The sequence below is a fragment of the Ammospiza nelsoni genome, chromosome 3 (assembly GCF_027579445.1).
Source record: "Ammospiza nelsoni isolate bAmmNel1 chromosome 3, bAmmNel1.pri, whole genome shotgun sequence".
Classification (NCBI taxonomy): Eukaryota; Metazoa; Chordata; class Aves; order Passeriformes; family Passerellidae; genus Ammospiza; species Ammospiza nelsoni.
In genome coordinates this window covers 72,052,287-72,068,609 of record NC_080635.1, presented here as the reverse complement: position 1 = coordinate 72,068,609, position 16,323 = coordinate 72,052,287, and the positions used below count along the sequence as shown (strand labels likewise).

Sequence of the window (16,323 nt, the reverse complement as noted above, 5' to 3'; positions counted from 1 at the left end):
TGAAGCAAATCAATCAGACAAAAAAAAAGTGCAGTGAAAATATTTTCAAGATTTCCTGTATAGATCATAAATTGAATGCAAGAACAGTTTCCTCCCCTCCTACTCTCTTCAGCTCTGTTCTCATGCCTTCTTTACTGTGTAACTGCAATAAGCAAGATAAAGAGAAAAAAGTCAAATATTACATGGAAGACTTCTCTATGTCTTAACTAGTCCTTAAAGTGTTGCTTTAGAATATCTTTTAGGTTTTTTTGTTGCATCTGTTTTGTCTTCCTGACAAGATCCCTTTTCTCTTCCATTAGTCCTTCTAACTCTCAACATCCTTGATTATGTTGAGACCCACAGAGGCACAGTGAAATAGCAAGAAGAACTGAAAATGTAATGTCAAAAATTCTAGATATGATATCCCCTGAGAAACCCAATCCCTCTCCAGAGATAAGAACTGTTGTAATTTGCATTATCATCAACTGTCTTTAGGAAAAATTCTGGACTGACAGCCACATGACAGGACTAAACAGCAGGAGATTCCAGTTGTGTTATATTCTTTGGCACTGACTGTATTCTGAGTCATCTGGCCTAAATTCTAACTAAATCTATGTACCTAGTGTTTTCTATTGTCTGGTTTTATGTCTTCAGAGGCTCTGATCCAAATAAATGTGATTTCTGATCTGCTAGTCCCATGCAGGGCTTCACAGGCATGTGAAACTTGTACTCATAAAAGCTGTTGAACTCCATGGCTGAAAGTTCAGAAAATGACTCCATGTCATTTATTGTTCAGAAAGGGTTTAACTTTTGAGTGTGCAGCTGTTCTCCTAAACCAAATTAAGGTGGTGGAGTGAACCATAGTTTTGACTTTTCAAATGTTGGTATTTTTGTGCATGTTGATACAATATTTGTTTGGAGGAAAGGGTTCTTGTAATGGTTATGCTTATGTGAGAACCTTTTTCTTTACCTTTTCCTTTTTTGGTAAGTGTTTTACTTAAACACTTCTGCCTCTCTCTGGGCTTCATAGAGAATTCTTCCTGTTGATATACTGTCTTGGATGCAGTCAGTTGTTCAGGCATTTCTTCAACTGTAAAAGAAAAACAGCTGTGTCATATGAAGTGTGCGCTTAAAAATAAGGTTGGGATCAGAGGATCCATTACCCTCTGCTGGAGACAAGCAGAACTGCTTATTATAAATTTTATTCTGCTGTTGCTATTGATGCAAGGTAGAAACACTGGATTCCAAAGTTGCTTTAACATAACTCCTACTTACATTCTGGCCAAAATATAACCTACTTCAGGGTACAATCTGCTGGCAGATCAGCTTTCTTGGCTGATGTGGAAAGTAATACATCATAAATTCTGGGCACACAAGAACTTTGAAGGATACCTGTTCCTCAGCTCTTGCCACTACTTAGAAAATAGTTTCACAGTGGTTATATTTCTGGTGCCTCTAATGATGCTTCTGGGTTTTATTCTATACAAGTTCTTGATAAAATGCAGATGTAGAGCCCTAGACAAAGGTGATGAATGTGTAGGTGGTGTTTGAATGAAAGGTGTGATTTGAGTGCATTGCCTTTGCACTGAGTTTGGAAGCTCTGCAATGCCCAACTGAGACCAGTTTGTGTCCAAACACTTCAGACCAGGTTGGAGTTTGATTTCCACCATCTGCCAGGATTTTTGTGTGCATGGACTGAATTGCAACATTGCTGGTAAGATTGGATGTGAAGCTCGGGGAAGGGGCTTTTTTTACTTCCCATTGGTTTAAATTAATGTTGCATGGCGCCTCCGATTTTCCACTCAAAAGTATTTTCAGTTAGGGAACAAAGTAGCAATAGTTTAAAAGGTCCAGGTCTCCTAGGGAGCCTCTCTTCTCCTTACTGGATCTTGCATAGCTACAGACAGCCTGCATTGCTGCAGTGTCTGAACCCCTCACAATCTGTGTCCATTGCCCTCCCTTTAGATGGTGAAGTATTTTTATTCCTTTACAGGGACGCACAAAAAGTCACGTGTCTGAGGTCACTGAAGGCTGTTATAGATCAGGGGACTTGAATAAACATGAACCTAGGAGCTTTTGAAACAGCTGTCAAATCCCAGAGGGAGCATGATAACCACCAGGACACAACCTGCTCTGGAAGCATCCCTTCAGAATCCTCCATGGTGCTCCTCAGAAAGGAACATATGACCCTGGGAGCCACTGAAAGAGAAAAAATAGAAAAAAAACTCTGAAGTTTGGGTCAATGAGAAGTGCGTTCCCTCACAAATGGGAAGACTTTTCCGCCATCTTTAATCTGTTCATGCATTCAGCCCTAATGTATCTTTATGCAAAATGTGTAAAAAGTCTCTGGAGCTAGGACAGGAATTCAGTTTATCTCCTGGCCATGGGGATGCTGGATATGGCCGTGTTGCAGGGAAACAGGCACAGCAGGCTTGAAATCCCTCAGGGTGAGGAGGGTTTAGAACCCAAATTTCTCACCATTTGCCTTAACACAGCTGCAACACCTGGTCAGGTTGTTGATCGATTTCACAAGATGATCCCCAGGGTTAGATTTTTGTTTTCCTAAGTGAAGGCTTTGGTTGTTTTTTGTTAGATGATCCCTTTTTCTGGTGAGAATTAGTGATCTGAATTGTTCTCTGAGGTTGAGGTAGATAGTTCTGCCTGACTCTGGCCTTAGGCAATTAAGAACAGCACCCGCTGTTTCCAAGAGCTTTGTAGCTGTACTATTTCCATAAACCTGAGGCAAGTATCACTTTATTTTACAGTTGGAGGACTCAGAGGTCTGATTAGATAAGTGCTTCACAAGTTGCTGCCAAGTTTGAGATGAACAGTCTGATATCATGACTCCAAGTCCTACTTTGGAAGAAATGGCATTTAAAAAGTAGTTCCACTCTGGTCCTCAAGATGAAAGATCTCCATGTTATCCCCTTGTGGCTCCCAATCTCAGCATTCACATTTCTCATGCAGCTTGTATAGAAAAGGCTCTTTCATGGATGCTTCTTCTCAAACCTGATGAGAAAATAAATGACAAAACTCTGCCGTTGAAACCATTCTATTACTGACCTTTCAGTTCTTCTGTTCTTGGCATTGCTCATTCCTGTAAGAGGAAATGATTTGATAACATTTCCCTTCAGTGAGACAGATGAACAAGATTCCCATCCTCAGTGCACATTTGTGCTTTCATTCTTTAGGAATGACCATGGAAGTGCTTGGGACCTTGATTGGAGCTTCACTTCAGGGGCAGATTGTGGCCAGTGCTCATGTCTCTCCCCACTGCACTGTGAATCCCTCAGTAAACACCACTGACTCCTGGCATGACACTCCCAGCATTCCAGACCCCTCAGATCTTCTGTCTCACCAAGTAAGTGTCTGTGAACACACTAAAATATCCTATGGAGAAGGGTAGGGGATGTTTCTCTAATACCAGATCATGTCCAGCAGGATGAGTGTGAACACGACTCCCTTGAAATCTGTGATGCTGGAGCTCAGGCAATGACCTTGTTGCAGACAATGCTTTCCATCTCTGCTGTCCTTGCAACTCCTCCTCAGTGTGACACCAGAATTTCTTTGAGGAGCTTTGCAGGAGGCACCAAACCCATAAAGCAGCTGGGAAGGACTTGGCCACCCTTACTTTTCACTAGGGGCTGATTTACAGTTTATAGAAACTTAGTAAGAAAAGCACATTTTACCCCTCCAAAAATACTCCATCCAGTCCTGGGGACCCCAGCACAAGAAAGACTTGGATCTATTAAAGCAGAGCCAGAGGAGGGTCACAAAAATGATCAGAAGGTTGGAGGACTCAGCCTGGAGGAGAGAAAATTTCAGGGAGAACTTATTGCAGCCTTTCAGTACAAAAAGGGGATTTTAAAGATGGAAGAAACTTTTGACCAGAGTTTGTAATGACAGGACAAGAAGGAATGGTTTTAAACTAAAGAGGGTACATTTAAATTAGATATTAGGAAGATTTCTTTAATTTTTTTTTTTTCAGTGAGAGTGACAAGGTACTGGCACAGGTTGCCCAGAGAAGCTGTGGATGTTCCATCCCTGGAAGTGCTCAATATCAGGCTGGATGTGGCTCAGAATCTAGTCCAGTGGAAGATGTCCCTGCCCATGGCAGAGGGCTGGAATGAGATGATCTTTGAAAGTCACACCCAACCCAAAGCATTCTATGATTCCATGAAAAAAGTGTGGCTACAGCAGGATCTTTCAGTTCAGCAACACTGATTTCCAGAGGAGGTACCACTGGAGATCTGTACACATTAATGGCAATTTTGTGAACAAAACCAAGTCGTATTTGCAATCTGTACTTTTGTGAAGGTACAAAGCACTGTTGAAAGCAAATGATTGGTAACATGCCATTAGTGGGGGCAGATCTCAGTGGTTAACATGTGGAATGAACCTAGGGATCCATGCTTATTTATTTAATTTTCCATGACAGGCTTTTCCTGTAATTTTGCACAAATAATTTAATCTCCTCGTACTTGAGTTTTATATTTTTTGAGAAACAAAGAAGGTTTTGTATCTGGGAGGAAAACCTAAAATCTGATCCAAACCTCAGTTAACACAATTTGATAGTCTTCCATTGTTTGCAGTGGTCTTGAAACAGGCCCTGAATTAAACAATTACATGGTGTAGGGCTTTTTTTCCCTAGGTCACTTGTGAAATCAGCAGATTGTTGGTTCCAATTTACCAACTACTGGATTCATCCTTTCTTTTTATACTTTCATCTGTTGCTATGTCAGTGCAAGCACCAACCAGTATATAAAATACCCTATGAAGAAGAAGATTCCTTGACATGAATCTAATCTCAAATGCTTGATGCAAAAGAGGAAGTACATATTTGTGCTCTTCCTAATGCAAGGCAGTAGCTCCTATTACCATGCTTCACTAGCAGTAAAATCACAGGCTAAGGCATGTTTTTATCTATGTTTTGGATTTGCATAGTCTGGTATCAGCACTGGTGGCCCAGGGAGGGTCAAAGCCTTGCCTCCCCCCATTTCCAGACACTATTCTTTGCCTCTGTGCCACCTAATTCTTGTTTTTTTTGGCACAGGCTTCTCACAGAGCTGATCTGGGCAAAAGTCTGAGGACAGCTGGGCTGCTTCTCTAGGTGGTCATGCCATTCTTTGGTTGAATAATGTGTTTTTGGAGATGCCTTTTTGGTAACTTGTAGTGTGTGTTTTAACGAGACACAGAACTTCATCCTGCCTTCCTTTTTAGCTTCTGGGACAACGGTTTGATGCAGAGCACTACTGTGTTTATTACACCTCTGTGAATTGTCAAGACAAGAAGTTTGAAAAGTCACGGAGCAAGCTGAATTTCATTGTACAGCAGATTCCCTGTCTGAATCTACTTCAGACTAAAATCCCCAATTTATATTTTGAAACCTCTGAAATGGCTTTCAAGGGGAAAAAAATACACAATCTTGATTTATTTTCTTTCTGCTTAACCATATGTGTTTTCCTGTCCTTTCAGAGGGAGATGGAGAAAGAAATTTCACAATGGCTTGAATGTCAAGTAGTTTTCTAATTTGAAAAACTAACAAAAATCCATAGCTTAAAGTAGCCAGAGTTTGTAGGTAGAGGCAATATCTTCCATTAAACTAGATACTAAAACTGGGAAATTATGGGAAAGCTTTCAGACACAAACATTTATCAGATCCTGAAGTTGCAGTGTGACTGGAAACCTGCCCTTTGTTCACACCACACAGCAGAATATGCACCTAATTAATTGCACAATAAAGAGGAGACCTTGATGGATCTTAATTTTGGTTGTATGGCTGATGGGCATTAAGTTACAAGTTGAGGCAAGACCAGACTAGATTAATTTAACTTGAAGTACCTCCATCAGGAAATATTTAGAAGAGGGCAAATCTTGACTTTCTTTTAGTGCCCTTCACAAATATGACCCTGACTCTTTTTGTCACAAGGACTAATTCTCAGCTGCTCAAGAGCACACTTAGTTTAAAAAGCACTTAGTGAACAACTGGCATTATTTTGCTCCTTACTGAAAAAAAGGAAGTGGAAAAAATGGTAATTTTTAAGCTCTCCTGAAGTTGTTACTATAAGCTTATGAATGGATCTTTATTACTGGAAACCAAACATGGGTATTGATGGAGTTGTGAACAGGCTAACAAGTTTTGTTCAGGGTTAGAGAATCTTATCTGGCCGACCATGAATACCCTTGGTAGTTTAAGTTCATTTAATGATGGCCTATGAAACACAACATTTAATTCAAATGTTTCAAGCAAACTAACAAATACATAAAAACAAAATATGAAAATCATAAAGGAGTCCTGTTACTATCCCTTTTTCTAATCCCCTTCTCTCCTGCCCCAGCTTCATTTTAGGCTGAAATAGGTTTGTTTAAGTGAATTCAGATATCTCCACTACTGTAGTCTATATTCTGTGCAAGCCATAACCAACAGTGTGAAAGTACTCTGTGACTTAATTTATAGCTCTGATATAAAAAAACCCAAACCTTTATTCCATATAAAGAATAGTCCTGCAATCCTTTATCTCACCAAGTTATTTTCTGAAATGTACACATCTTAACAAAAGCTGTTTTCTTGAAAATTTTATATTCTTACATGGTTCATTTGAATGCATTTGCACCTATACTGTCTTTATATTTTGAACTACATTCTTGTAATTGCATTTTTTTGCCAATTTCTTCTTAGACTTATAATAATTTCATTTACAATATATAACCAATAATTTGAAATTCAGTTTTCATATCAAGTAATCATTGTTTTAAAAAGCTCTATTAGCTATCTTTGATAACACAGTATATGGTAAATTGTTGCATCATACTAAAGCAAAATATTTTTTAAAGCTTTAATTCAAAGTCAGTGTAATCAGAGTTAGAAACAGTAAATGAGATCTGGTGGTGTGGGAGGTATCCTTGGAGGCTTTGCCTCCCTGGCTAAAAGGAAGCAAAGATTTTGAATTTGCTTGGATATGTCACTAAATAACTGGGAAAACCAGCATGCAAGGTACCATACTCTCAAAACATTGGCATGTAAGTATGATTTCTAAAATTCATTATTATCATCATGTGTCATTATTATCATTATGTGTAAATGCAGAAACTGTAGTAACTATGTTTACCTCAGTACTGAGAACTCTCCCATGCACCATGAAATTCCAGATTGCAGTTTGTGTAGCCAGATCAACTGGACTTACTGAAAATTAGAATGTCTCTGTGGATGATGCATGGTTTTGATTAGGTGACTGTGTATGTCTGTGGTTAGTCTCAACATAAGCAAATTTTTAAAACATTCAGGTTGCCAACACAGTAACCCTTTTGTTCACTGCTTCTTCTTCTTTTCTTTTTACTTCAAGAAATATATACTTATATGCCCTGAATTTATCCTAAGGCAGGTGTGGTTTATAAATGAACTGCAGAAGTGAACATTTTTTCAGAGAGGCAGCAGATGCATTTGGCTGTATGCAGATGGGCATTTCTTCATTTGCAGGTGGCTTACCAAAAAGGGACTGAAATTTTCATAATGATTTGTCATTCTCCTGTCAAGATTTCAATGTCTTTTTTTTCCTTTTGAAAGGCAAAAGTTTACATGATTGCAGCAGGGGTCATAGCAGGTGTGTATCTCCTTGGAATTGTCGTTCTTTTTCTTGGAGTAAAGGAAAGGGATGGTAAGTTATATTTAAATATGCCTCAATTTAATAATAGTTATTTCAAATTCCTTTATTGAAAAGGTTTTTATTTTATGTATTCTGCTTCTCTTAGATCCTTATGCCTTAAATTCAGACAGAGCAATTCCTTTTTGTAAGGGGCTTGCACTCACCATGAAGCACGGTCCATATGTGAAGCTTACAGCTTCATTTCTTCTCATCTCGACAGCAGTTCAGGTAACTTCAGACCCTCTCAGTCTGTCTGCTGGCCTCATTCCACTCCCAGCATGGGAGAGTCTGAAATGCAAATAACCTTTGGCTGGTGACTGGAGGGGTGATCTAGGGGGTGTTGCCTTCCCCTGTAAATCAGTAGGAAACCAAGTCCTCTTCTGGTTCCTGGGGTCTTGTGTGGCTGGAGATTGTTCTTACAAAGGAGGGGCAAAGCCAAAGTCGTGACCATTTAAAGACTTTTTTCCCCCTTTCTGTTCTTTTTTTTTTTTTTCATAAAAGGTGAAGAACTAGTCCTAGTGACCCAGTCTGGGTCATTCTGTGTTATCCATGCACAGTCTCCTTTGGTTTCAGTTGCTTAGAGAATGCTTTTTCTCTTCTGTCTGTTCCTCTCTCTGTGTACCCTGTTTAAACTGTTGCCCCTCTCCTTTGTGGAGGTGACTGCTCTCAGATAGTGGCTGAACTGGGTCTTGTGGAGTCTTTTGTGGTGGAAGGCATTAGGTCAGAGTAAGAAGACATTCAGAGGCAGGAGGTCTCACCTGTGTCAGAGTTAGGTAGAGCTCATTTTGAAATGAGGACCTGCAATTGGATGTGGTTCTCATGAAAAGATGCGGTGCATCCTCCCAAAGAGAGGAGCTGTAGAAAAGCCACTCAGTAAGAAACCCTCACTCCCCATATGTACAGCAGGCTTTTTAAGCCTGACTTTTAGCACATGTTCAATTCAGTAAATACATTATTTTACTCTGAACTTGTACATAACAGCTGAAGTTTGCTTTATTTTGAAAAGCAAATAATTATTACATTTTTACCAAGAAACTCTTAGTCACATGAACCATTGTTCAAGGGAATAGCAGGACAGAAGGCAAGAAAATGACATGTGAGAGAGCAGTGCTGTGCTCACCAGCAGTCCTGGTGAATTATTAAGTTCCTTGGAAGGACTGCTTAAAAGTTTGTTTGCCAAAGAAGCACTGAACTTTTTTGTTGGCCTGGATTTGGGCACAGCATCTGCTAGTCCTTGCTGGAATACCCAAGGGTGAGAAACAATAACAGAAGTTATTTCTGCTCACGTCTGGGATCTGCAGGTACTGTGAGCAACTGCAGAGACAGGGAGGAGATGAAAGATGAAAGGTCCCTTATTGTCCACGTCCTTCCAGCATCCTCTCAGCCAGCAGGGATACAGAGCACATCTGGTTGCTGGCAGCCAGCTACTTGCTGACAGCACCCAGAGAGGAAGAGATCATCTGTCAGTTCATGTCTCTCTGTTTTGCTGTTTGTGCAGACTGAAGGGAAGGTGTGAGGGGAGGCAGAACCTGGAAGCTCAGTTACTCCAGTGGAGCAAGTATGAGCAACCCTTGCTTGCTGTTACTCAAGGGAGCAACACTAATTGTGTGGAAATTAGAGAGTGGATTACTGCTCAGCAAAATGAATAGGCAGGTAAAGATGCATTGGCTGTAATTCCAGAGTGTGATATCCTGTGTCTAAAATTAGGGCAGCATAAACAGGGACACAGACTAGGGAAGGGTTTTGTGGCAATAGAGACAGGATACAACCTTTTGGATATCCTAATTTGTATACAGGTGATTGGACACCTGTAATCTACCAGCACACAAAGGGAGCAAGAATTGATCGTGCTGCTGTGGCATGATTATTAAATCCTCCTCTGTCACTCTGCTTCTGCAGAATTGCTGGAGCTGGCCCTCTATCATATTCTGGTGTTCAGAACCCCCCTTAGTTCTGCAGAGGCATGGTGGTGGCAGTGGCTTCACCTGTCATATAACATAGGGCAATTAGATCCTCCCATCTGCTGAGGATTCAGATGTAGGTAGATATCTGACCCAAAGCTGCTCTCCATTGCTGAGGGTGCATATAAAACCAGCTGCTTTACTACAGGAAGTTGGCAGGAGTGTTATTACAGCTGAAATGTTACTTGTTTTGGAGTCAGAGCTTCTGGAGAAAGATTTATGGCCTTGCTGGGGAAGAGAAAGGGGAGTTTCTTGCAGTAGCCTGCAGCTGAGACAACACAAGGCACCTGGGACATGGGGAATAAAGCCTCGAGACAGAATCTTTTCATAGGGCCATTTGTGTTCTGGTCAGTTTTATGCTCTGTTAGGTGTGGCTCACCTCTTGCTTGGCCCAGCATTGCTGGCATGTTATTCCAGTGATAATGGGACAATTAATACTTCTTTAAGTTGTTGCAAACAAGGGAAGAATGAGACTCCTAAACCCTACATTTAACAAATCAGTCACCATCTATATTTAGCTGACATGAAGTGTGATGCAATTTTTGTCTTTTTAAAATTCTCCTTTGTCTTTTGGTGATCACCAAATGTCTTAAATTCGACAGCTGGAACAGGGAAACTTTGTCCTGTTCTGCACTCACGCTGCCGGCCTCCGCAATCACTTCCAGTATTTGGTGGTGACCATCTTGGTGAGTTGCACTTCTCTCCCAAATATTATCTGGGCTTTGGCACAAAATTACAGAAGGCAAGAAGAGTTTTGTGTCTCAGCAGGGCTGTTAGGAAGCTACACTGCCTTCTTCATTGTCTGTTTGAAATAAAGCTGGTGTTCCCTATTGCACTTATTAAAAAATAGTGGTTTGGAGCTTTTAATCCATTCCTTGTTGTTTTTACCTGTAAGCCACAGCTTCTATAAAAGGCAGAAGCTGCTTCTAGAAAGGAGGTTTGGAATTTTACCTCCTTTGTCCCTTTCCCCAGTCCTATGTGCTGAAAATTAAACAACTTCAATTTGCATATTCATACACACGACTCCTCTGGGCTAGGCAGCTTGCAAGGATAAATATTTAAAATACCCAGAAATACAAAGATTCCTCTCTAGAGCAATTGGCAGTGTGACAAAAAGATCCTTTTACAGAATCTTTTTTCTTAATATGCAGAGGTAGACTTCTGCTTGTTTAGGTGATACTTATCCTTTCCCACATTATAAGACATATCTTTTCCAAACCCATTAAGACTAAGATGTTGGAGAGCAAAAGAGTAGTGCTGGGTATCTTAAGGTTCTGCAAGTGATGGTCACCAAGAAGAGAGACAAGAGACAGTAGAGTTAAAGTAAGTAAAGACTGAAATATAACTAACAATTAGATGACATTTAAATAAAGGTCAAGTGTAAGGCTGCCATTAGTAGCAGTACTTCAGTGCATAGGTGAATGACATTGCTTGTGGTTGTTGCTGCTATGGGGGAGTATTTCAGTGTTTGAAACAATAATGTCAACTGCAAGCAGCTATTTCTCTTACAGATTGCTCCTAAGAAGGGACACTCAGTATGGAATGTACTCTTAAGTGTATCTTAGGATAGGTTTATCTTGCACTTCAGCTTTCTTCCTGTACCATGGGGTAGAGCTAAATTCACTCATCATTTGTCAGGTTCAGGCACTTCGGCAAGAGGCATTAGCACAAAGTATGGCTGTTTGCAGTATGTTTGAACCTTAATGAATGAGCACAGCTTTGACTGCTGCGGCTTGCACTAGAAAAGGAAATTTTAAGACACTATCTTTTGAGATTTGACTGTGGAAAACCCTCTGATGGATAGCTTAACAATGAATTTTAAAAAGTCGGTCAAAGGATGAGGAGAAACAAGAATCTGCATGTTCACCTTCCTTTCAGGCTTTTAGGTACTAGACAAAAAGATGTCTGTGAGCTCAGAGCTGAAGAAGACGGTGGAAGTAAGCACAGTACAGACATGGGTTTTTGTCTTTGTAGGTATCAGCAGTGGTGAGCGTTCCCTTCTGGCAGAAGTTTCTGCAGAGATTTGGCAAGAAGTGTGCAGCATGTGGGATTTCGGTAAGCAAATCCTCTGAGAAAAAAAAATTCTGCTTGTGCTCATTTTGTTTGACAAAAATGAGCCACTTCAGGAGCTCTTTCAAGTGCTTATAACATCAATCTATGTGAAATTTGCTCTTTTCCAGAGTTTGTTTTAAATCACTGTACCAAATTTCAGACAGATTCCAAGTTTCCAAGGGAAACTTTAAAGAAACGGATTGATGCCGGGGGGAGGTCCCAGTTTATTTAAGAATCTCCACAAATTCTCCTCATTTGAAGCTCTCAGAACTGAGCTTCAATGAGGTTTTATAAATTCAAATCTGAGTTGCCTAGTGTTGACAAGTTACCTGTTGTGCAAGGCTTGTTTTGTCTTTGTTATATGGTGCTGAGGTGTCTGTAATTCAGTCTCACAGAAGGAAACAAAAGTCTGTTAGACACCCCCTCTAGGAGCATCCACATCCCTCTGAATAGGGAGGGACAGTTATTAGTGAAGTAAAGAAAAAGGTGACCTACCTGAGAAAAGAGGCCTACTTTAACTCTGACACAGCTCTGCAAAGCCAGCTCAGTGAGCCTGCCCTTGTCACTGATGGATTATTTTAAGTCCCTTACTTAGTGCAGACAGCAGCAATTTTCTGTCATCATCCTTGGTGAGTTATTGTATAGGCCTGTTCCTCCCCATTTTCCCCCTGTTTACCTTCAATTACTTATGAAAGAGGAAAGAAAAATTGCCTTGTGCACAACAAAGCAGGAGGACTTGAAAAATCCAGACCAAAGCTATATGTCAAAATTTGAACAAAGCTGAAAAATTTAGGTCTGGTGACAGAGTTGAACAGTTATAATTTTTGGAATTAAAAGCTGTGTTGTAATGACTTCCAGAGAATCAGAAGTAACTTTAAAACCCAAGTTCCAAATATGCTGAATTGTGTTATGTGTTTTGAAGTAGGCATCTGGAATTTGAGCCCCATTCTTATTTCTTTTTACCACTTTAGCAAAGAGAATTGCCAAAAGCAGTATTGGCCCATTGACTAGACCTGGGAATGCAGATTTCCTCCTTAGGAAATCTCCTCCTCTGTCTATTTGGCCACAAAAAATGCTTTCTTCAACCAAGTTGGCTCTATAAATTTAGTTTTACATGACTGGAAAGCCTGTCAGCACCTCTGTAAACATGGTTTAACTTAATTTTACAGTTGAGTTGCTTGACTGTTATGGTCTAAGTGGGGGATGGATTGAAAAAAAGCCACCTCTCTGTTTCACCTTGGAGACATTTCTCAGGGGACTCAGTGTGTGCTCAGTGATGGATTTTGTGTCTGACAATGCATCACAGGAGCTTCCTACCCTACCACCTTGTGTGATCTGTACAACTAATCTGTACTCTCCCACTATGAAATACAAGCTCATCATTTAAGGCTCCTAAGTTTGTCACTGGGAAATGTTCTACTGCAAGGGGAGACAGGGAAGAAAACTTTTTTTTTTTTCTCTAAAACCTCACTCAGCCTTCAGGGTGAACATGTGATTGGAAATTCAGTTTCCTGGAAAAAAAAGTCACAGGGCTCCAGACTAATGTGTCCTGTTAAGGTGAGTCTATGTTGAAGAGAGCCCTCAAAGAGTTTAGAAACAGGCAGATAAGCAACAAAAATCTTGGGTTTCTTCCACTGATATGTCTCCCTTTTTACCCATTTCCGCAAAAGAGATGACCAACAAGTCTAACTACTGATTAAGTATCTCAAGTTTCTAGAAGTTTAAAACCTAGAATTTCTGGAATTATCAGGAATTAGCCTGCTCCCAAGCAGGATCCTTGGGAGGATAGGAAGAATGCTATCAACCAGGTTGGTGCACAAGCTGGAAATTATTCTCTTGTGTTTATTTCCTTCAGCTTCCAGGTGCTGTGTTCATTTAGGTGTCTGCTCTGCCCTCACGGGGCAAATACTGAACTTACACTCAGTGAGTCTCAGCTGGTGACAGGAGGTGAAGTTGTCAGGAGAAATTTTAACAAGTGTGGCCTCTTCTTGGTTCATAGTTTTGGCAATGTGTCTAAAAGCAACGACGGCTCTCTCCCACAAATCTAGCTTCCATCCTGGCCAATAATATTTTTTGGCCATGGGTTTTGCAGGATCTAGTAAAAATAAGAGAACCTCCTCACAGATATGCAATTGTTTATTTGCCATCTATGAGCACTGTGCAGCATGGAGAGATGCCTTTGGATGAGTCCTGGTTCTGCAGCCCCATTTCCACTCTCCCATCTTGTTTCCACTCACATCCTCCCTGCACCTTTTCCTCATTTGCCCTTCATACTGTGCTGCTGCAGAGACCAGTGCCAGCCTCAGCATCCCAGCAGGGTCACCTTGCACGGCGCTGTCAGGGCATGGATGGAAGGCACGGGATAGCTGTGGGATGTTGTTTATAACTCAGAGGGCAGCAGCCCTGTGGCAAGAGAGCAGATGCCAATAACAGAGTATTTGCTTTACAAGTAAGAAAGAAGGAGCTGCATTAGCTGTTTATTGCAGTGGGAGCACTGCCCCCATGACTGCGCTGCCACTGGATGAGGGAGGCTTTAGGGCATTGTAACCTCAGTCCTGCTTGCCCTGCTTCTCTTTCTCTAGGAAATTACAGTTACAATTATTATTATTATTGATCTAGAATTTTGTTTAAGTGCTTTGGTTTCTGAGTGGGTGCCCCATGTGGAGCATAAGGCAGTCATAAAATTGCTTATAGACAACATAAAATCTGATATTGCTGGAGTGCTCTCTTGTGGTGAAATAACGATTTTGCCACAACACTGGGCTAATGCAAGGATTATCTGCCTGTGCTGGGAACTTGAAGTCAGGAAAGGTTATTTTCTGCCTCCTTAGCTTGAGAGCAAATGCTTTAGATGGGAAATGCATTTAAAACATAAACATAATGGATTAGACTGCAGGACTCCCAGAATCACTTATCATACAGAACTGTAAATAGCAATGCTTTGGGGAATCACTCTCTGTGAAAGCTCTTCTCATGCCCTCAGCTCCCAAGCTGCACGTATAGAGGATTGAAACACTTAATGTTAAACTAATCCCCATCATTAAAAAGCCCTGTAGATAAGCCCCTGGCTCTGGATTCTACATGTGCTGCTGTGCCTGTGGTTCACAGGCGTGGGAGATGGAGCATGTGACGGGTATAGGACAGCTGGGCAGTGGCATTCAATCAGCATTTTAAAAAGTGGATTTTCAGTCCTGTAAGGCCATTGCTTCAAGTTGAAGTTGAAGAAATCTAGTGACTATAACTACTGCCAGAAAATAAATCCCAAGCATCCCAAATTAATTTGGTTTTGAGGGTAACCTCGGTGGCTTGTCATGCAATGTCACGAGTGGATCCGGCTGTGGGGAGTGGAGTGAACCACTCAGACTTTTGGGTTTGTTTATTTATTGCTGAGTATGTGTATGGCTTTAAAGAGGTGATTGGAAATGAAAGCAAATTTCTCTTCATCAAGATTGAAGGTGATCTGTGAAATGATCTATTTACAGTTTAAAATGACCACTGAAGCCCTGCCACTACCCTTGAAATGCAGTGTGAGGATGTTTTAAGGCATTGCCTCTAATAATAAATTAAATAGTTCCAGTGGCCTAGAATAGAAATGGACATTTGATCATCTCTGTTATTTAACTGGCAGAAAAATCTTCACCCAAGCTGATTAGCAATCTCCCAAGAATTATCAGTGTTCATGGATAAGGGAAGAGCAACTGAATGTGTCTAGCTGGACTTGTGCAGAGCATTTGACACTGTCCTGCATGTCATCCTTGTCTCTAAGCTGGAGGGACATGGATTCAGTGGATGGACCACTCAGTGCATAAGGAATTGGCTGGATAATGGCAAAAGAGCTGTGGTCAATGACCCAAAGAGTTGTGGTCAATGGCTCAATGTCCAGGTGGGGACCAGTGAGGAGTGTCATCCCCAGGGGTCTGCACTGGGACCAGCGAGGAGTGTCATCCCCAGGGGTCTGCACTGGGACTCGTGCTGTCCAACATCCTTGTCAGGGACACGGAGAGAGGGACTGAGGCATCCTCAGCAGGTTTGCTGGTGACACTGAGCTGTGTGGTGCAGGTGACACACTGGAGGGAAGGGATGCCATCCTGAGAGGCCTGGACAGGCCTGAGAGGTGTGACTGTGGGAACCTCATGAAGTTCAGCAAGGCCAAGCACAAGATCCTGCATCTGGGTCAGGGGGATCCCAGGCACAAAACTAGTCTGGGCAGTGAATGGATTGAGAGCAGCCCTGAGGAGAAAGAAATGGGGGTGTTGGTTGACAAGATGCTCGAGATGACATTGTTCAGCAATGTGAACTTGCAGCCTACAAAACCAAATGCTTCAAAATCAGTGTGGGCAGCAGCTGGGGGAGAGGATTCTGCCCCTCTGTTCTGCTCTCATAAGACCCCTCCTGCCATGCTGCATCCAGCTCTGGGACCTACAACCTCAGAAGGCTGTGAGCCTGGTGGAGTGAGTCCAAAGGAGGACTGCAAAAATAATCAGAGGGTTAGAGCACCTGTCCTATGAAGACAGGCTGAGAGAGCTTGGGTTGTGTAGCCTGAAGAAGAGAAGACTCTGGGAAGACCTTAGAGCCCCTTCCAGTGCCTAAAGCAGCTTCAAGAGAGCTGGAGAGGGACTCCCTACAGGGGCATGGAGTGATAGGACGAAGGGGAATGACTTTTATCTGACAGATAGGTAAATTTAGAT

General features: G+C 41.5%; 1 protein-coding gene across 1 annotated transcript in view; it reads left to right on the top strand.

The window, feature by feature from the left end:
• Positions 1-16,323, top strand: part of MFSD2B (MFSD2 lysolipid transporter B, sphingolipid) — a 38,809-nt gene that overhangs the window by 15,434 nt on the left and 7,052 nt on the right. The window contains exons 6-10 of the mRNA XM_059468977.1: positions 3,171-3,340; positions 7,544-7,634; positions 7,729-7,850; positions 10,186-10,269; positions 11,558-11,638. Of these exons, the coding sequence (XP_059324960.1) occupies positions 3,171-3,340; positions 7,544-7,634; positions 7,729-7,850; positions 10,186-10,269; positions 11,558-11,638 (548 nt within the window). The remainder of the gene's footprint in view (positions 1-3,170; positions 3,341-7,543; positions 7,635-7,728; positions 7,851-10,185; positions 10,270-11,557; positions 11,639-16,323) is intronic.